This window comes from Sorex fumeus, unplaced genomic scaffold, assembly GCF_029834395.1.
Source record: "Sorex fumeus unplaced genomic scaffold, SorFum_2.1 ptg000177l, whole genome shotgun sequence".
NCBI classification, from domain to species: domain Eukaryota; kingdom Metazoa; phylum Chordata; class Mammalia; order Eulipotyphla; family Soricidae; genus Sorex; species Sorex fumeus.
Window position 1 is genome coordinate 2,055,238 of NW_026606234.1, and position 20,338 is coordinate 2,075,575.

Genomic DNA, 20,338 nt, shown 5'->3' on the forward strand with positions numbered 1-20,338 from the left:
CATCTGCGTTCGTGCGCGTGCGTGCGGTGCATGCATGTGCGTGTGCGTTTGCGTGCATGCGCGTGCATACGATGTCTGCGTGTGTGCATGCATGCATACGTGCATACAGGTGCTTGAATGCGGTGTCTGCATGCGTGCATGCATGTATGTGTGTGTGCGTGCATATCTGTGTGTGCGTGCGTGTGCCTGCATGTGGCGCACGTGTGTTCCTCTCTCGAGCTGCGGTGGTCCCTCAGGCCCACGTCCCTGAGAGCTGGCTGTGGGTCCGGGAGCTGGGGGCAGAGCCCTCTGCTCCCGCGGGCACCGTCCCCTCCGCGGGGCGTGGCCATGGTGACACCGCTGGCCCAGGGCTTGCTTGTGGGGGCCACAGAGGAGGTGTTGTCTGTGTCACGGGGTGTGACAGACCAGGTCAGGGGAGTGGTGTGTGGGGAGAGGGCCGGTTGCCCCAAGCTGGTGGAGGTGGGCACCCCTGCAGGCGGTGACCCTGACACCGCTCGGCTCGTTTCTCAACAGACACTGCATGGTGGACGGCCAGCGGGTGGCCTTGCAGAGACCCAAACCCCCCACAGTGTTGACACATGCGACAAGACTGCAGCCCTGCAGATCCTGGGGCCGCCACCTGCGTGCAGAGGGGACACTGTCCAGGGCCCGCCCAGCGCCCGGACAGAGCCAAAGAGGCCAGCAGTGACTGCATGTGCAGTCAGTGGCGCTGTCTCTCCTGACCCAGCGGATGAGCGTGACCTCAGGACCGCCACCACAACCCGGGGGTCAGTGCATTTGGGGACCCGGCCAAGGCCCCAAGCACTGCGAGGAATTTTCAGCCGTAGGAAGTTGAGGGACCTTCTTTCAGGCCACTGCCTTTCCCACGAGCGTTTTCTCAGGGCTGGTCCGAAGACCTTGAGGCGTTCCCGTGGCAGAACCTGCTCTGATTGCCCGTTTAAGACTGAGTCCTGGAGGTTCAACAGGTGTGAACTTCTCGGCCCAAACGTAGGCTGAGGCTCTTGGAGCTGGAGCCAAGTCCGAGGCGGCTCAGTTCCCAGATCCTGGGGTAGGGCGGTGCCCTGCGAGAGGCTGGCTGTGTCCTGCAGGTGCCCTCCTGGTGACTCTGAAGGCCAAGTTTCTCCTAAATACTGGAATAAAAATGTGGATGATAAACTGACCAAAGGCCTCCAGGCAGGAGAGTAAACACGCACAGAACGGTCAAGTCCCCCGGCTGGGCCCGTTCTCTGAGCGATGGGCACGCAGTTGCTGGCAGACAAGGTTCTGGTTCTTAAACCTGAATTCAGAGTTTCAGAGGTGACGTCTTCTCTCGCAGGACCAGGACAGCTGTCCTGAACGTGGTGAATGGAGGCTTGGTTCAGGCTGAGGTCTGGGAGGCAAGGCTGGGCCTCCTGTGGCAATGTCCTGTCCTGACTTTCACCCGCGACCCTCGGGCCCCGGGTTCCCAGCGGTGCTGTCTAGGGTCTGTGTGTCCAGTAAACTCTGGGTGAAGCTACACATACGTTCACGGAGACCTAGTCCGTGACTGATTGCAGCAGCACTGGCAGAACTTGAAGTAAACGGCAACGCAGGGAAGTGTCTCAGGCTGGGGGAGCTCACGGAGGGCTGAGGCCTGGCCCGGTGACGGGTTAGACACCCCCTCACCCCACGCTCTCCACATGGGACATTTCATTTTTTCCCTTCTTTTTTTTTGGGGGGGGGGTCACACCCGGCAATGCTCATGGTTACTCCTGGTTCTGCACTCAAGAATCACTCCTTGTTGGGGCTGGAGAGATAGCACAGTGGGTAGGGTGTCTGCCTTGCACGCGGCCAATCCAGGTTCGATTCCCAGCATCCCATATGGTCCCCTGAGCACTGCCAGGAATAACTCCTGGGTGCAGAGCCAGGAGTAACCCATGTGCATCGCCAGGTGTGACCCAAAAAGAAAGCAAAAAAAAAAAATCACTCCTGGTGGTGCTCGGGGGACCCTATGGGATGCTGGGGATCAAACCGGGCTCGGCCACATGCAAGACAAACGCCCTCCCTGCTGGACTATCGCTCTGGCCTGTTTTTTCCCATTGTTAATTGAACATTCTTACCAAAACTGAAAGGCAGGTTATTTTTTTGTGGCCACACCTGGTGGTACTCAGGGCCTACTCCTGGCTCTGTGCTCAGGAATCACTCCCGGAGGTGCTCAGGGACCCATATGGGGTGCCGGGGATGGAGCCCAGGTTGGTCAGGTGTAAGGCAAACGTCCTCCCCGCTGGACTATCTCTCTGGATGATTCTTTTGTTCTTAATTTCCCCCTAAGCTCTTTAGGTTTTGGGTTTTGGGCCACACCTGCCTCTGTGCTCGGGGACCACCTATGTCAGGATTTGAATCTGAGCCCTGGCTATATAGTCACATCCTCTGTTGCCCCTTCACCTGTTCGTTTTGGCTTTGAGGTCACATCTGATGATGCTCAGGGGTCACTCCTGCTGGGCTCCGGGGACCCTCTGTGGTGCCAGGGATCGAATCCGGGTGTGCCGCCATCACCTTTTCCGTGTACTATCCCTTGGTCCTCCGCACCGTGGCCTCTGGACTGTGTCTCTGGCCCCTGAAGCTCTTCCTATGACCTGGTGCTTCCCAGGGCCCCCAGGAAGTGACCTTTGTTCCTTCTCATCCTGAGCAAATGACTCAGTTCCTAGTCACTAGGATGTGGAGGTTATCTGGGGGTTGGGAAGTGGATTTCCTCTTTTTGATGGGGGGTGGGCTGGACCAGACCCCTGGCAGTGCTCAGGAGTGACACCTAGTGGGACCTGGGGGTCCACATACAGTGTCAGGAATAGAACCCAGGTCCGCCCCCTGCAAGGCAATTACCTTCATCCCGGGCTACTTTCTGGCTGTGAAGTTGAGTTGGTGGAGGAATGTCTGCACATTTCCAGAGCACCCCAAACAGTTTCCAAGTCACCTGAAAGCGGGAGCATTGCCTTGGGGTCATGGGGAGACCGTGTGGCGAGTGAGACACCTTTTTCTGGTGTCAGATCCAGCGGCTTGGGGCGTGCTCCCGGGGACAGGCTGGACACACTCATGCTGAGTCTCAGGATGGCAGAACTGAAACATACTGACCACATTTCGTAGTTTGAACGTTTCAAGTGAGGGCCCTAGCGGAGAGGGGTTAAGGTGCCTGCCTTGGTTGCCAAGGCCAACCCTGGCTCATTCCCACCAGCACATATGGTCCCCCAAGCCCCACAGGAGTGACCTCAGCACAGAGCCAGGGGTCAGCCCTGAGCCGGCCCAGTGCTCCCCACCCCCAACAAAACAGAGCTTTTTTTTTTTTTTTTTTTTTTTGCTTTTTGGGTCACACCCGGGATGCACAGGGGTTCCTCCTGGCTCTGCACTCAGGAATTACCCCTGGCGGTGCTCCGGGGTACCATATGGGATGCTGGGAATCGAACCCGGGTTGTCCGCGTGCAAGGCAAACACCCTCCCCGCTGTGCTATCTCTCCAGCCCCAGCATATATTTTTAAAATTTATTGTTTAAAGCTTGGCGGTTTTTATTTATTTTTGCTTTTTGGGTCACACCCAGTGATGCTCAGGGGTTGCTCCCTCCTGGCTCTGCACTTAGGAATTACCCCTGGGTGTGCTCAGGGGACCCTATGGGATGCTGGGAATCGAACCCGGGTTGGCCGCGAGCAAGGCAAACGCCCTCCCCGCTGTGCTGTCGCTCCAGCCCCAAAACAGAGCACTTAAAGAGAGAAACCAAAGGCTCTCTGGAGCCCAGGGCCACCCTGGGTCCCCCCTGACCGCAGCCTGTCTCTCTCAACCCCATGCGGTCAGTGCAGCGGCCAGCGGGCTGGCACCTGGTGGGGGGTGGGGCTGAGGGCCCACCCGGGACATACAGCACAGGCCCGCGTGGAGGGGACCGTGCCCAGCCCCCCTTGGCAAAACAGTCGAGAACGGGGCTGCGGGGGCAAGCCCGGGGGAGGCCGGGGTGGGGGGCTTCCCTAGGGCAGTGCTGGCTGCGCCCAGGGTCCCCCGGCCAGCGTGCAGCAGGGACCCCCCTGCAAGCGCCCGCAGTCTGGGTTGTGACCGGAAGGGCCAGCGCCGCGACCCCCCGCTCGCCGGCCACCGAGAAAGGCCCCGAGTCCCTCGGGCCTGGCCCCGGCTCCCCACCCCCGGGCCCGGGGCCCCCTCCCCCGCGGTGCACGACGCCGGGCCCCGTCGTGGTCAGGGGTCTGCAGGACCCCGCGTGGCCGTCGCCCCCGGCCCGCGCCGCCCCTCCTGCCCCCGCGGCCCCGCGCGCGCAGCGTCCCCCGTGCAGGCGCCGGGAGCACGCGCTCCCCCGGGGGCCGGCGCGGCCGCGTGCCGTACGGCAGCATGGCGGCGCGCGGAGGCGCGGCCCGTACGGCGGCATGGCGGCCCCCGGCGGGCGCGGCCATGGCGGCGGCACGCCCGCGCGGCCGGGGAGGAAGCGGCGCGCGCCCGGTCCCTCCTCCTCCCGCCGGGCCGCGATGGTGGCCGCGGGGTGAAGGGGCGCGGCGGCGGGGGCAGCGGGGCGCGGGCCGGCCGGGCCGATGGACCTCAACCGCATCGTGCAGGCGCTCCGGGGCACCATCGACCCCAAGCTGCGCCTGGCGGCCGAGAGCGAGCTCAACCAGGTGGGCGGCCGCCCCCCCCGCCCCTCCCCTCCCCTCCCCTGCGGGCCTGAGCCCCCCTCCCCCCCCCCCCCCCCCCCCGCGGCCCGGCCGCCCCGACCCTCCCCCTGCCTGCAGGGCCTGGCTCTCCCCGCCCCTCCCCTGCGGGGCCCGGCCCTCCGCGACCCTCCCCGACCCTCCCCTGCGGCGGCTAGGCCTCCGGGCCGGGCCTGGCCCTCCTGACCCTCCTTGCCCCTCCCCTGCGGGGGCCCCCTGGCCCTCGGACCCTCCCCAGCAGGCCCTGCCCCCCTCCCCGACTCTCGCCTGCGCGGCCCGGCCCTCCTTGCCCCTCCCCTGCAGGCCGCCCCTCCCCGCCCCTCCCCTGCAGTGCCCTCCCTGACTCTCCCCACCCCGCTCCTGCAGGCCCTGGCTCTCCCAGACCCTCCCCCTGCAGGCCCAGCCTCCCCATCCTCTCCCTGCGGGCCCCGCCCCTCCCCCCGCAGGCCCGGACCCTCCTTGCCCCCCTCCTGCTGCCACGGGACCCCCTCCCGCCCCAGCCCCTGCTGACCAGGACCCACTCCCTGCCCTGCCACCTGCAGCTCAGGCCCTGCCGCCCCTCCCCCTGCAGCCCTGGAGCTCAGGCTCTTCCCCTGCCCTCCCTTCCCCTGCTGTCCCTGCCCCTCCCCAACGGTCTCTGGCCCTCCCTGCCCTTCCCCTGCAGTTCCCCCTCCCGACCCCCCCCCCCCACCTGCCTTCCCTCCTCATGGTCCTGGATCCCCATACCTGGGTCCGCTGCCCCGCACCTCGGAGTCCCCGCTTTGGGGACAGGGCTGGGGGAGTGACCCTGTCAGTCCCGCCTGCCCGCCACGCCCCACCCCCCACACACGCAGTTGAGGTTGAGGGGTCCCCAGCTCCAGGGGTGGCCTGCCCTGGGGCCCTCGCAGGCCCTGGAGGGGAGCGGGCGACGCCCTCTCTGGTGGGCTGGACACCTGGTGAGGGACGGGTTCTGGGGGCCTCGGGGAGCTGCTCCCTGCCTGGGGCTGTAGCGGGACCCCCTGCCCTGGGCTGTGCCCCCTTCAGGAGCAGGCTCAGCGCCCCTCACCGCCACTTGCCGCCACCTTTTTTCTGTCTGTTTCGGGCCAGACCCGGTGGTGCTCAGGGCTCACTCCTGGTGCTCAGGGGACCCTGTGGGGTGCCGGGGTCGAAGGTCAGGCCCACCCACCCTGCGGGACACTGTAGGTTGGGGGCACATGCAGCCCCCAGCTCTGCCTCTTCCGGAAAGCGCGTCTGGATGACTGTGGCCTGGTGAGCCTCTCCTCAGGCCAGCTCTGGGGACAGGCTTGCTCTAGCCCGCCCAGAGCAGGTCTTTGGGGTCCTGACCACTCTCCCTCAAGTGCTGAAGGGGCAGAGTCTTCCCCGCATTGCCCTCTCTGGGCCTCTGCGGTTCCGTTTTCCCTTTGTGAGCACTTTCCCGTGAGCATCATTGGTGCCGGGCCACGTGCAGGTGCCGGTTCCAGACTCATGGTTGCACACTGTGGGGCAGGACTCAGAGGGTCCCATGGGGGCATGGCGGGTCTGTGGGCATTCCGGGAGGACGGCCCGAGGGTCTCCGTGCCAGGAGTCGTCACCCGGTCTCCTTGGCAGCTTGTGGCCCCACATGGGCACGGTGAGTCAGAGGCAGCCCGGTGAGAGGACGCGGGGTTGGAAGGTGGCGGGTTGGGCCAGAGAGCGGGCGGCTGTGCACGTGTGACGAAGCGTGTGCCCAGGGCCGTGTGGGACAGGTGTCCCCGCCGTCCTGGCTGGCACTGCCTGGGCACGGCGAATCTAAGCCCCAGCCACCTCGAGTCTCCCATGGGGCATCCCAGGCGGGCCGCAGTCTCTGCTTTAGTTTTTGATTTTTTTTTTTTGCCTTTTGGGTCCCACCCCTCTCGGAGAACCCGGGAAGCTACCGGGAGTATATCTCCCGCACGGCAAAGCCTGGCAAGCGGGGCTGGAGTGACAGCACAGCGGGGAGGGCGTCTGCCTTGCACGTGGCCGACCCTGGTTCGATCCCCAGCATCCCATAGGGTCCCCTGAGCACTGAGCGCCACCAGAAGTAATTCCTGAGTGCATGAGCCAGGAGTAACCCCTGTGACCCAAAAAAGCAAAAAAAAAAAAAAGCCTGGCAAGCTCCCCGTGGTGTATTCGATCTGCCAAACACAGTGACGACAAGTCTCACCATGGAGACGTTACTGGGCCCGCTTGAGCAAATTGAAGAACAACAGGAGGACAGTGCTACAGCGGTTGCTTTTTGGTCACGCCCGGCAATACACAGAGGTTCCTCCTGGCTCATGCACTCGGGAATCACTCCTGGCGGTGCTCGGGGGGCCCTCTGGGATGCCGGGGATGGAACCCGGGTCGGCCACGTGCAAGGCAAACCCGCGTGCAAAGCCCTCCCCGCTGTGCTGTCGCTCGGGCCCACGCTGGCGTCTCTGCTGGTCACCGCGTCCCCCCAGGCCCGTGAGCATGTGCACGAGCGTGGCCGGTGGGGACGCAGGTGGTGTCTCGTCTCCGCCGTGTCAGGCTCTCTGAGTCCCCACAGCTCCAAGCGCGGCTCGTTCCGGGCCCACGAGACGCTGTGGTGTGGCTGCAGCTGCGTTGTTTCTGGCTCCAAACCTTTCTGGTGCTTGTTGGTCACCCCCAGGGCTTGGGGCGGTCCCTGCGTCTCTGGGGGCGGGGATTGGGGTGCCCAGGCCTCTCACGCATCACACAGCACAGGGGGCCCCGAGGATCTGTCACAGCAGAGGGAGAGCTTGAGGCTTGGGCGTGAGCACTGGGCGCGGAGATCAGGCAGGGGTGGGAGGGTGGGCAGCGGGCAGGGGTGAGGTGGTTGTCACCGGGTGCAGGCAGCGGGCAGGGGTGAGGGGGTGGGCACTGGCACGGGCACCCAGGGGCGAGAAGTGCAGCCCCCACGCCTCAGACGTCTGCTCTGCCCGCGGCCCTGTGCCGGGTTTTGGCCACAGCTAGTGGTCTTCGGACCAGCCATGGGTGTTGGTGTGTGAGGCCCCTCCTGCCCTGTGCGCTGTCTCCTCGCTGTGGACCCCCCTCCTGTGGCGGCTGTCACCCTGGTGCGGGCTCTAGAGGGCTTGGGGCCTGTCTTCAGGCCCCGTGTCGCCCGTAGTGACGCCAAGGCCATTGGGGTCTGGTCTGGCACCCCCGGGAGACAGGTGAGGGGGCTGCGGCCTGTCCCGGCCCGGAGTTCCTGCCGCGCTCCTGGGACTCAGAGTCAGCAGGGGTCTCGCTTGCAGAGGACAGGCCTGAGGGTTTGTGGGGCGGAGGGTCAGCGCCCGGGAAGCGGCCAGTGGGGCCCGACTCTGCGGTGGGAGGCGGCTCTGGGGACCCGCGGTTGGTCGGCGGCAGGGCGCGCCCGCCAGGCAGGTCTCTCCGAGTCCCCTTTTAAAATCTGAGTTGTTCCAGCAGTTGTCATCTTGCCTCACGGAGTTTGACTTTCAAGGGGTCTTTAGTTTTTGACGTGGCCCGTTGGACACTCGGTGGCAGGTGGCAGGGGTTGGTCACCCGGCCGGCCTTGTTCCCTCCGACGTTCTCTTGTCTTTTCAGTCCTACAAGATCATCAACTTCGCTCCCAGTCTCCTCCGCATCATCGTCTCTGATCATGTGGAGTTCCCGGTGCGCCAGGCTGGTGAGTGGCCCGAGCCCGCGAGTGGACGTGGGTCTCCTCAGCCTGCGAGTGGATGTGGTAACTCTGGCTCCCGGTCACCCCTGGGCTGTGCCCGTCTCCCCGCCGGCTCTCTCCGGGTGCTGCCGGGCTCTGGGCTGCGGGGATGGAGCCCAGGTGGGCCGGGTGCCGGGGACGGGCCCCCCTCTGCCGCGTGCCCACAGCCCCAGGCTGATCTGCACTGAAGGGAAATTGGGTTCTGAGAGGGGGTTTCCGTTTTCTGTCAATTGTCTGCTTTGGTTCTGCCTTTTCTTGGGTTTGTGGGTCGAGTTACTCACTTTCCTGAGAGTGGGGAGGGAGAGGACGTGGGCCTCAGGTCAGTCAGTCACCCGGTCCTTGGAGCGGGCTCGATCTACCCCAGCACCTGGGACACGGCGTTAGAGAACAAGCGCCTCGGGGGTCCTTGGCCCTCACCAGGGTTAGTCATGTGAGGAGGACGGGGGCTTCCCTGTGGTGATGACACTTGGCCCCATCTGGGACCACCGCCCCGAGCACTGCTGGGGAACCCGCGTTCTCTGAGTCAGGGCTTGGTCCAGAGTGCTCTGTCGCCCCAAGGGAGAGCGTATGCCAGGAGCCGGCCATCTCCGTGGGAAGCACGGGCTCTGCCACGGGGCAGTGTGGCCACTCATTCTCCAGAACATTCTCTGCTCGTGGCCGCTCGTTCTCCAGAACATTCTCTGCTCGTGGCCACTTGTTCTCCAGAACATTCTCTGCTCGTGGCCGCTCGTTCTCCGGAACATTCTCTGCTCGTGGCCACTTGTTCTCCAGAACATTCTCTGCTCGTGGCCGCTCGTTCTCCGGAACATTCTCTGCTCGTGGCCGCTCATTCTCCAGAACATTCTCTGCTTGTGGTCGCTTGTTCTCAGGAACATTCTCTGTTTGTGGCCACTTGTTCTCCGGAACAGTCTTTGCCCCTGGGGTCGGGAGCCCTGAGCCGGTGAGCGAGCTGTGCTCTGCCACCAAGGGCGCGTTCCTCCGGAGACTAAAGGCTGTGGGGTGTGGTAGTTGGTTTTCCTGCCAGGGTCCCCTTCCTGTCCCCTTCCTGTCCCGTGGCCCTGGGAGGTTCCCGCGTTGCCCTGCTGGGGAGCTTGAGGAACTCGAACAGTCTGGGACCCACAGAGCTGGGTGCCACGGGGTGGGTGCCATGGGGGTGGGTGTCGTTGTACAAGCGAAGCAGGGGTCGTCCTCCGTCCTCCTGCTCCTCAGCCGCCATCTACCTGAAGAACATGGTGACGCAGTACTGGCCGGACCGCGAGCCGCCGCCCGGGGAGGTGCTGTTCCCCTTCAACATCCACGAGAACGACCGCCAGCAGATCCGCGACAACATCGTGGAGGGCATCATCCGCTCTCCCGACCTGGTGAGGTACGGCCCGCGGGGGGCTGGGCGCCTGGGCCCGCCCTGCTCTCCTGTCTGTGGGAGCCGAGCTGGCCGCCGCCTGACCCAGCACCCAGCAAGATGGGCAGGTGCCAGGCCAGGGCGGGGTGGTGGTATGCGCGGATCCCGCCCCCACCTGCTTTGCTCCGATGACCGATGCGAAGTACGGCACCGGGCACCCCGGGCCGCGCGTTGTCTGAACCTCTGCAAAAGGCTTTAGTTTCGTCCTCTGTGGAGCTGCTCTCTCGGACCCGCAGTGGCCACGTGGGGCACAGACCTCGGGTGGCCCTGCTGGGGCTCAGTCCGGCTCGGGGCTCGGGGGCCCTGCGGAGACCTGCCGGCCACTGACTGAGCTGCCTCTGGCCCCCGCATCCACGGGTGGTGTCAGGGGCTCAGAAGTCCAACTAGGGCACTCCATCTGGGCTCTCCCGTCCGCCCCGTAGAGTCCAGCTGACCATGTGTCTCCGCGCCATCATCAAGCACGACTTCCCCGGCCACTGGCCGGCGGTGGTGGACAAGATCGACCACTACCTGCAGGCGCAGAGCAGTGGGAGCTGGATGGGTAGCCTGCTGTGCCTCTACCAGCTGGTGAAGACATACGAGTGAGTCCCGCCCGGGGACGGGCCCGGTGTGGGGGTCCTGCCTGGTGGTCCCGTCCCGGGGACCTGGGGCCCAGCGTGGGGGTTCCTATCTGGGGGTCCTGCTCCAGGGACCCAGGGCCCGGCATGGGGGTCCAGTCTGGGGGTCCTGCTCTGGGGACCCAGGGCCCGGCATGGGTCCTGTTTGGGGGTCCCACCCTGGAGACCCGGGGCCTGGTGTGGGGGTCAGTCTGGGGGTCCTGCTCTGGGGACCCGGGGCCCGCCCTGGTGGGATGCATGTTTTGTGGAGTTGTGCGCACAGATAGTTCTGGGTTCCCTGAGCTTCTTCCCGGCGCAACGGTCGCACTGGCCCGCAGGTACAAGAAGGCGGAGGAGCGGGAGCCGCTGCTGGCCGCCATGCAGGTCTTCCTGCCCCGCATCCAGCGCCAGGTCCTGCAGCTGCTGCCCGACCCCTCCCACCACTCTGTGCTGCTGCAGAAGCAGATCCTGAAGATCTTCTACGCGCTGGTGCAGGTAAGCCAAGCGCCCGCGTCCCTGCCGGGCCACGGAGGTGCCCGGAGTCGGCTCCCGTGCAGACGCGTGCTGTGCTGCCCGCCCTGGTCTGAGGAGCCCCCGAGGGCCGGCGCCCAGCAGAGCCCGCAGTCCCGAGTAGCCCCAGGCTGGCCAGATTCTTACAAGCCGGCTCGGAAGTACCCGCGTCGCCCTTGGGACCATGTCGACTCTGGGTGCCCTCGAACCCGAGCAGAGCCGCCTCCCTCGCGCCCCTCACTCCCTGGCCTCGCCCTCGGAGGCAGAGATGGGAGATGGCCCCTTGCCGATCGGGGCGACGCAGGGCAGTTTGGGGTGCTTGGCGTAGGGGTACTGTCCAGGGTGGGTGCCACGGTAGAACAGGGCCGGGAATGTTGGACAGGAAGGACCATGTGTTGGACGTGTCCATGGAACAGTCCCGGGGGCCTCAGTGCCCGTGCCGTGCCGGGCTGGTCAGGGACCTGGTGAAACACGTCTTGACCCCCCCCCCTGCCCCGTGCTCCGGCCGCTGAAGCTGGGAGGTGGGTCACGGCAACAGGAGCTGCCGTAATTGCCGTGTCGTCAGCCAGACGCTCATGGTCGCTCCAGTCGGCCGCCAGCAGTCCCAGGCACTCCAGGGTTCTGCGCCGTCAGCACAGCTGGGCGGACGTGGGTCGAGTGTGAAGAGCCTGCTCGGCCTCCTGTGGTGCGGGCAGGGCGGGGTGGGGGTGTCTGTGTGCTGCGGGGCTGACGGCCGGCTCCGTTCCCAGTACGCCCTGCCGCTGCAGCTGGTCAGCAACCAGACCATGACCGCGTGGATGGAGATCTTCCGCACCATCATCGACAGGACGGTTCCTCCTGTGAGGCTGGGCGCTGCCCGAGGGCTGATGTGCTGGGGGGCGGAGCCGTCGGGGGGAGGGGGCTGCTGAGGTGCCGGGGCCCCGCTCGCCTGCTGTCTCCCACCCACGGGACAGCCGACCCACTGGAGCCCTGAGCTCTGTGGTCTGCCAGCTTGTGACACCTCGGTCCTGAGTTTCTCCCGGGAACGCGCTGTCTGGGGTTTTCACCTTCCCTCTTGGCAGCCTTTGGGGCTGGGGGCGCGCACGGGGCCGGGGCTCGCGGGGTCCGCTCCGCTCTGGCGGCCGAGCCGGGGGTCAGCGTCTCTGTCCCTCCAGGAGACGCTGCAGCTGGACGAGGACGACCGGCCCGAGCTGGTCTGGTGGAAGTGTAAGAAGTGGGCCCTGCACATCGTGGCCCGCCTGTTCGAACGGTAACTGCATGGGCCTCGAGGGCACGGGCGTTTCCCCCTCATAAAGGACCCGGGGACAGTGCGGCTCTGGGAATGGGAGGCCCTGTGGAGGCTGGGAAAAGTGTTTGACCCCAGGAGTTCCTGCTCAGGGTCCAAAGGCGTTTGAGCTGTTCCTGGCTAGTCTCGGCCCTGGGTGGGTCTCGGTGTTCTGGGCTCTGCCACTGCTCCTGGGGCTGTGCTCGGCTGTTGCTCCTGGCATTGTGCTCGGCCGCTACTCCTGGCACTGTGCTCGGCCGTTGCTCCCTGCACTGTGCTCGGGTGCTGCTCCTGACGCTGTGCTCAGCTGGCCATGTGGGGAGTGGGCAGTGCGGGGCGAGAGCCGGTGGCCCTGGAGTCGCCCGGGCCCCTGAGGGCGCTGGAACCGCTCCAGCCTTTGGAGCTCCTTGCCCCTGTTTTGACTTTTCTTTGGCTTTCTGTATTTTGCCTTCGGGCCAGGGCGATGGTGCAGGGTTCGGGCTCTTGCCTTGCACGTGGCAGATCAGACCCGTCCTGGGCACCTCGCGGGGAGCCCTGAGTCCCACCGGACGTGGCCAAAGCCCCCCAAAATAATCGTTCCCTGTATTTTATAACTTTATTTATTCTTTATGTTTTGCTTTAAAGGGTATTTTAATTTTCTGTATGTAGGGCGTTTGCCTTGCACGCAGCCAACATGGCCGACCCGAGTTCGATTCCTCCACCCCTCTCGGAGAGCCCGGCAAGCTACCGAGAGTATTCGATATGCCAGACACAGTAACAACAAAGTCTCCAATGGAGACGTTACTGGGCCCGCTCGAGCAAATCGATGAATGACGGGCGGGCCTTTACTTTACTTTACTTTTTTAATGTAGGAGTTCTGCTATTTATTCAGCCACTGAATGCTGATCAGCTGATCGACTTGGGCATGCATGAACTCCACTGTATTTTCCTTCTTATGTTTGATTTTGTTCATTTCCTATTTTTTTTGTCTTGATATTTTCTCACAATATTGTATTTCATTGTTTTTTTCAACGTTCATATTTCAGTTTTGTTTCCTACATTAGTTTAACTTTTATATTTACTGCCTCAACCTTTCTGTATTTTGATGTTCCATGTTTCATTTTTCTACATTTGAAACAGTTTCCTATAATTTTTCAAACTTAAAATTTCACCAGTAATCTACAACTGTAAAAAAAAATAAAATAAAATAAAGGGAAAAAAAAATTTCACCAGTTGGTTTGGCGTCACGACCAGCAGTGCCCAGAGACTCTCCCCACGTGTTGGGGTGGGGGAGGGACGTGGGGGTGTGGGCTGGGTGGGGGAGGAGTGTGTGGGCGGGGCTGTGGAAATCAGAACCGAGCCTGCAGCCCCTGCATGCGGAGTGGGCCCTCCAGCTGCCTCCCTGGCCACTGTTCCACTTTTATTTCTGTGTTTTATTTTCAGTTAAGTGTTGTGCATCAACTTCGTTTCTGTAGTTTCTGCTTTCCTGTTTAGTTCCCACTTGACTGTAATTATTTTTCTAAATTTTATTCTTTTATTTTTCTGGCCACGCCTCTCATTGCTCAGGCTTACTCCTGGCTCTGACTCAGGAGTGACTCCTGGCGGTCTCGGGGGACCCTCTGGGGGGCAGGGGGTAGAACCTGGGTCGGCCGCGTGCCAGGCCAGAGCCCTCCCCACTGTGCTGTCTCCCTGTTGGAGTTCCAGTGCTTAGGTGTTGATGAGTGGCCGCAGGGTGGAGGTCACTCTCGAGCCGGGCGGCCCTCGCCTGCCCTTCTTCATGGCCGTCGGGCACTGTCTCGAGTGTTGGGCCACAGGAGTGCCGTGGGCTTGGCCAGTGGCCTGGGCTGGGGCTGGGCACAGCCCAGAGTTGGGCATCGCTGGCCTCACTTGGGGCTGTGGGAAGGGACGTCTCCTGCCCTTCTCCCCCGTCTCTCCCCATTAACCCCCAACCCCCACTCCGGCCCGACACTTTGTTTTTAAAATTTACAGTGTTTTCCCCTTGTGTTTTAAGATATGGAAGCCCAGGAAATGTCACAAAAGAATACTTCGAGTTTTCTGAGTTCTTCTTGAAAACGTACGCAGTCGGGATTCAGCAGGTAATACCCGTGATGCTTGTAAACTCGGTGGCTGCTGCCAAATGTCGCCGTCAATTCTGTCCTTAGCCGTGGCCTCGGGGTCCCTCCCAGTGTTTCTCTGGGCCCCGCAGTCGTGTTGAAAGCGCTTTTTATTTTACCGTGTTTTTGGTTTGGACCATACCTGGCCGTGTCAGGGCTGTTTCTGGCTCTGTGCCCAGGGATCACTCCGGGTGGTGCTCGGGGGCCAGCTGGAGACAGACTCGGGCTCGAACCCGGGTCTGCCAGGTGTGAGGCAAGGCCCCACCCACTCTAGCTATTGCTCTAGACTTTCATGCCGCTGGTTCGTGTAACACGACGTCGGTGGTTTCAGGAGATGAGGTCACGGTTGGGTTCAGGCTGTTGGAATGGGCTCAGCGTCGTCTGGCTTTGCATGTGTGAGGTGCTGGGTTTGATTCCTGGCAAAACATGTGTGTATGCACACACATGCCAGGCTTATCTATTTCTTAGTGTCTTTGGGAACTGTTCTGTGCAGTGAAAATCAGAGTTTTTGAAAGACAGTCCAAGTTGATGTCAGTGTTTAAAAACTACAAAGGGAGACAGAGAGACAGTCCAGGGGTACAGGCGACAGTCCAGGGGTACAGGAGACAGTCCTCCCTGTGCCCCTCTCCCTGCGCCCTGTGTGCCCAGATGTGAGCCCCCCGATGTCAGGTCGGGTGGGGTCTGCGGCGAGCGTGCTTCCTGCCTGCCTTGGCTGAGCCGCCCGTGCCTGGAGACGGGGCCTGGGGGTCCGGTCGGGGTGGGAGCGGGCGGGAGGGGGCCGGAGGGGCGTCTGGGGTGGGGGTGGGGGCTCGGGCCCTGGGGTCTGCAGCGCGCCCGCCGTCGCAGGTGCTGCTGAAGATCCTGGAGCAGTACCGGCGGAAGGAGTACGTGACGCCCCGCGTGCTGCAGCAGACGCTCAACTTCCTCAACCAGGGCGTCGTGCACCCCGTGACCTGGAAGCACATGAAGCCGCACATGCAGGCAGGTCGCGGGCCGGGAGGGCGGCCGGGAGGGCGCGGGTTTGGGACGAGCGTGGCCCCTTCTCGTCCCCCAGAACATCTCCGAGGACGTCATCTTCTCCGTGATGTGCTACAAGGACGAGGACGAGGAGCTGTGGCAGGAAGATCCCTACGAGTACATCCGCATGAAGTTCGGTAAGGGGGGGTGGCACCACGCCCCTGCCCTATCCAGGTGTCACTGCGGCCCCTGCCCTGTCCCGGGCATCACCATCCCCCTGTTCTGTGTGCGGGTGTCTCTGTGTCCCCTGCCCCGTCCTGGGTGTCACCGCGCCCCCCGCTCTGTGTGGGGTGGGCTCCACACTCCTGAGCTTGCTTTCCCGCTGGGTGGGGAGAAGAAAAGCCCCAGGCTCACCCCTGTGGGGGTCTCCCCCCGAGCCCCCCAGCAGTTCTGGCCCATATCTTCAGGGGCCCTGTAGGGTGGGTGGGTGGGTCCTGGTCAGGGAGGGCCCTGAGTTCAGCACGTTTGAGCAGCTCCTGGTTCAGTTGCCCTCTACCTCGGAGGCGGGGGTTCCGGGACCCTTTTCTGGGCCCCCTCGAGAACGGGGGTTTGGGACCCTTTTCTGGGCTCCCACAGGGACAGGGGTTTCGGGCCCTTCTGTGGCCTCAGGTCACCTCCCTCCGCAGATATCTTTGAGGACTACGCCTCCCCGACCACCGCAGCCCAGACCCTGCTCTACACGGCCGCCAAGAAGAGGAAGGAGGTACCTGGGACCTGGGGCCTACCCGTGGGGGTCATGTCAGCAGGACTGACCCCCGCTCTGTCCCTGCCCTGGGAACACGGTCTTTGCTCTCTGGACGTGCTCGATGGAGCCGTGGCGGGGGTTTACCGTTGGATTCCTTCTCTCTAGGTGCTGCCGAAAATGATGGCCTTCTGCTACCAGATCCTCACGGACCCCAACTATGACCCCCGTAAGAAGGACGGGGCCCTGCACGTCATCGGCTCGCTGGCCGACATTCTCCTGAAGGTGAGGCGCTCGCTGCTGTCTGGCGGTGGTGGGTCTGCGTCTGGGGCCGCCCTCGGTGCCGGGCTCGCTCCTGCCTCCGCACTCGGCCGACGCCGGGGGCTCGGGGTCCGTGACGGATGCTGGGGAGGGGACCCGGCCAGCCATGCGCAAGGCAAGTGCCCTCCCCGCTGTGCTCTTGTCTGGCCCCGTGGTCACTGCTGGCCTCTGCTTCTTTCCGAAGAGTCTGGCCATGTGGCCTGGTGGGATGGAGCCCAGCCCACAGGACTGGGGGCACCCTCCCGGTCGGGGCCACGCCCAGTGGTGCTGGGCTGCTGCTCCTGAACGCTTGGTGCTCCCCGCCGTCCCTGGGAGGACCGTGAGGTGGCTGCATTGACCCTGGGGCTCCCCATCTTTGCCCCCTGAGGTGGCACCATGGACCGGGCGCCAGCGGTGCTCCCGCCCGCCTTGGCGACTCTGCGTCTGCTCCCCTGTCAGCGTGGCGCCGTCAGAAGGGGGATGTGATAAGGGGGACCCACGGCGCTGTCCCGGGCAGCGCTCTGGGGCCTGGGGAGTCGGCACCGGCCTGCGAGTTCTGGAGCTTAACTCGGTGTCCCGTGGTGCCCGGGATTATTCCTGCCCCGGCCCCCGGCTGTCCCTGACCCTCCCCCCCCCCCCCGTCGTCGTTCATTTTCGTTTGGGGGCCACAGGATGTGGGGATCGGGGTCGAGCTGGGAGCCCCCAGGGCCGAGAGGCGGTGCCGTGGGCAGGGAGTGGGCCCGGCTCGGGCTGGCCTGGGCTCCAGCCCCCGTGCAGAGCCGGGACCGGCCAAACCCCGCAAACCCGGCAGACCTCGGGGTTGGGCTGGGCGGGTCCCTGCTGACGCTCGCTTGTCTCTGCCCCTCAGAAGAGCGTGTTCAAGGACCAGATGGAGCCGCTGCTGCAGACGCATGTCTTCCCGCTGGTGCTGTCCGACCTGGGCTACCTCAGAGCCAGGGTGCGTGGGCCGGGGGTCGGTTCCTGCCTGTTGGCGGTTTGTGTCTTTGGCCACACCCGGCAGTGCTCAGGGCTTACACCCGGCTCTGTGCTGCATCGAGGAATCACTCCTGGTGGGCTTGGGGGACCATGCGGGCTGCCGGGGATCGAACCCGGGTCGGCCACCTGCAGGGCAATGCTGTCCCTCCAGTCCCCGTTGGTTTTGTTTTGGGGCCACACCTGGTGGTGCTAAGGGGTCACTTGGTCCCGTGGGTGAGGGTCAGGGGCCACAGGGCTGCTGGTGGAAGGCAGCCCGCCACCCCCTCCCCACACCCCCGCTCACTGAGCCCAGCATCGGGTCCGTGACTTCTTCGTTACTAAGATGGGATCGCGGGAAACGTTTTTGAGTAAATGGACTTTTTATCGCTCGGCTTGTGGCGGGATGAAATAAATTAGAATGTCCCTCCTGGCCACGTAAGTCGAATTCAAAGCAGAGAGACCAGAGCTGTGGGCCGGAGCCCTGGGCAGCCCGAGGGGTTTCCAAGTGGCTAGTGAAGGGGCAACGATGTTCCGTTCGTTTCCCCGGGGAGGGGGGTACATCCCACACCTTGGCTGTTTGGTTAATTGTGGATCACTACAGTGAGATCGGGAGCATGGGAAGGGGCTCGTTTTCCCAGAGGCTCTTAAGTCTGGGCTGGTTATTCCCAGCGGGGGAAAAATGTCACCTCACAAAAGGACCTTTCTTTCCCGGGGAAACGGGACAGTCCAGAAGCTAGAGACTAGGGCCAGCTGATCTCCAAAAGGAAAAGCTCCCCCAAGCCAGCCAGAACCGACCCCCCCCACCTCTCGCCACAGGCCTGCTGGGTGCTGCATGCCTTCAGCTCGCTCAAGTTTCACAACGAGCTCAACCTCCGCCACGCCGTGGAGCTGGCCAAGAAGAGCCTCACGGAGGACAAGGAGATGCCCGTGAAGGTGGAGGCCGCACTGGCCCTCCGCTCGCTCATCTCCAACCAGCCGCAGGGTGAGGCGGGCGCCCCCAGGCTGGCGCCGGGACGGGGGTCACGGCTCAGGCCTGCAGTTGCTGGGTGGGGGGTGGGGCGAGGGCTTGGCCACACCTGGCGGTGCCCCGGGCTTCCTCCTGTCCTGGGCTCGGGTCCCTCCTGGTGGGGGACCGTGGGGTGGGCCCGGGTTGGCCGAGTGCGGAGCTGGTGTTTCCCTCTTGCCTGCGGGTGTTGGGGGTCGTTCTGCTGTCTCGGGCGCTGGTGCTGGCCGCCTGCTGGGGCAGACGTAGGTCAGGGAGCTCATCGGCACCTCTCAGCCCCGTGCCTGGGGTCCCGCTCGCCCTGGGGTCCCCCTGGCCCGGCTCCGACGAGGAGTCCCCGCCCTGCCCGCCTGACACCTTCTCAGGTCCAGCTGTAGGTTCTGGGTCTGGTGAGGGTGCCGGCTCCCCGGGGCCCCGTTTGTCTGTGTGTGTGGGGGGGGGGACGGTTCTGTCCCGTCCCTGGGAGCCATACCCTGGGGGCAGTTGCTGTGGAGGGCGCGGCGGGTGTGTGCTCGAACCCGTGTCCCCACGTCCTTCACGTTGGCGGGGCGTGGTGCTGGAGTTTCTCGGGGACGCCCTTGAGGTCAGGAAGGAGGCTGGGGTGGGGCCGGCCGAGGGGACGGGGCCACTGTCCCCTGGCCCGGCCCTGCCCCCTCCCCCAGCCCTCACGGACGCTGTCACCACAGCCAAGGACTTCATGAAGCCGCACGTGCGGGCCGTGATGCAGGAGCTGCTGCACATCGTCCGGGAGACGGAGAATGACGACGTGACCAACGTCATCCAGAAGCTCATCTGCGAGTACAGCCAGGAGGTGGCCGCCATCGCCGTGGACATGACGCAGCACCTGGTGCGCAACGGCCGCCTCCAGGCCGGGGGAGACAGTCGGGGGCCGGGGTGGAGGGTGGGTGGTCGGCAGGCGCACTGCGTAGCTGCCCTGGAGTCTGCACCGGCGGGGCGGCCCCTCGGAGTCGCGACCTCATGGTCTCCGAGCACTGTCGGGCTTGGGCTTCTCACTCTGCCTCAGATCCCTGGGCTTGGCCGGTGTCTGTCTGTCCCTCCCTGGACGTCTCACTGCTGTTTCCCCTCTGCTGTGGTTCTGTGCAGCTGGGCCGGGGTGCTTATTATATGTGTTGTTCCTCCCTCCCTCCCTCCCTCCCTCCCTCCCTTCCTTCCTTCCTTCTTGCCCTCCCTCCCTTCCTTCCTTCCTTTTCCTTCCTTCACCTTCCTTTCTTCCTCCCAACCTCTCTCCCTCCCTTCGTGCTTCCCTCCCTCCCTCCCTCCCTCCCTCCCTCCCTCTCTCCCTCCCTCCCTCCCTCCCTGCCTTCCTCCCTTCCTTCCTTCCTTCCTTCCTTCCTTCCTTCCTTCCTTCCTTCCTTCCGTTTTTGGGTCAACCGTTTGATGTTCAGGGATTCCTCCTGGCTCTGCACTCAGGAATCACTCCTGGCGGTGCTCGGGGGACCCTACGGGATGCCGGGGATTAAACCCTGGTCCGCGCAGGCAGGGCAAAGGCCCTCCCAGCTGTACTATCAATCAAGCTCCTGTTTCATTTTCTTAGACAATTCCCTGCCTTTGTCTCCCAGACCTGTTAAATTTTCCACTTGAACCTCAGCGCCCCCGTTTCAGTGTCTGAGACTTGGGTTCGTTTAGTTACAAAGTATCTGCTCTCCCCGTTGCCTGGCAAATAGTATCTCGCTGTAGCGCCTGGAGGTGGGGGTGGTGGCTTAAGGGCCACCGCCTTAAGCCACGTCTGGTTCCTCGTCTGGGAGCCTGGGTCAGGCGTGTGGCATTGCTGGCCTGTGCCGGACACATGCATCGTCTCCGCAGGCTGAGATATTCGGCAAAGTCCTCCAGAGCGACGAGTACGAAGACATCGAGGACAAGACGGTGATGGCCATGGGGGTGCTGCACACCATCGACACCATCTTGACGGTCGTGGAGGATCACCAGGAGGTGCCTGCGTCCTTTCCTTTGTCCTTGCCGTCTCCCCGCTGACGTGGCTCAGGCGGGCGGTGGGCAGAGAGCGTCCTTCGTCACCGTGCCAGGGTTAGAGTTTCCCGCCAGGCGTAGAGGGAGAGTAACGCGCCTGGCAGGTGGCTCGCGGCCTTCGTGCTGAGTTCGGCTGCGGCCGTGAGTTTCTGAGGTTCGGGGGGGACCACGGGACAGGCCCTTGTCACAGGCGCTGGGCCCGGAGG

General features: G+C 63.9%; 1 protein-coding gene across 1 annotated transcript in view; it reads left to right on the plus strand.

Annotated features, from left to right (window-relative positions):
• The first annotated feature begins 4,525 nt into the window (after positions 1-4,525).
• IPO8 (importin 8) overlaps positions 4,526-20,338 on the plus strand; it is a 36,343-nt gene continuing 20,530 nt past the window's right edge. Inside the window, exons 1-16 of the mRNA XM_056107822.1 lie at positions 4,526-4,619; positions 8,193-8,274; positions 9,517-9,673; positions 10,129-10,287; positions 10,641-10,797; positions 11,562-11,651; positions 11,967-12,061; positions 14,067-14,151; positions 15,016-15,150; positions 15,224-15,323; positions 15,813-15,889; positions 16,037-16,153; positions 17,037-17,126; positions 17,960-18,125; positions 18,833-18,993; positions 19,971-20,096. Coding sequence (XP_055963797.1) covers positions 4,536-4,619; positions 8,193-8,274; positions 9,517-9,673; positions 10,129-10,287; positions 10,641-10,797; positions 11,562-11,651; positions 11,967-12,061; positions 14,067-14,151; positions 15,016-15,150; positions 15,224-15,323; positions 15,813-15,889; positions 16,037-16,153; positions 17,037-17,126; positions 17,960-18,125; positions 18,833-18,993; positions 19,971-20,096 — 1,881 coding nt within the window. The 5' untranslated portion in view covers positions 4,526-4,535. The remainder of the gene's footprint in view (positions 4,620-8,192; positions 8,275-9,516; positions 9,674-10,128; positions 10,288-10,640; positions 10,798-11,561; positions 11,652-11,966; positions 12,062-14,066; positions 14,152-15,015; positions 15,151-15,223; positions 15,324-15,812; positions 15,890-16,036; positions 16,154-17,036; positions 17,127-17,959; positions 18,126-18,832; positions 18,994-19,970; positions 20,097-20,338) is intronic.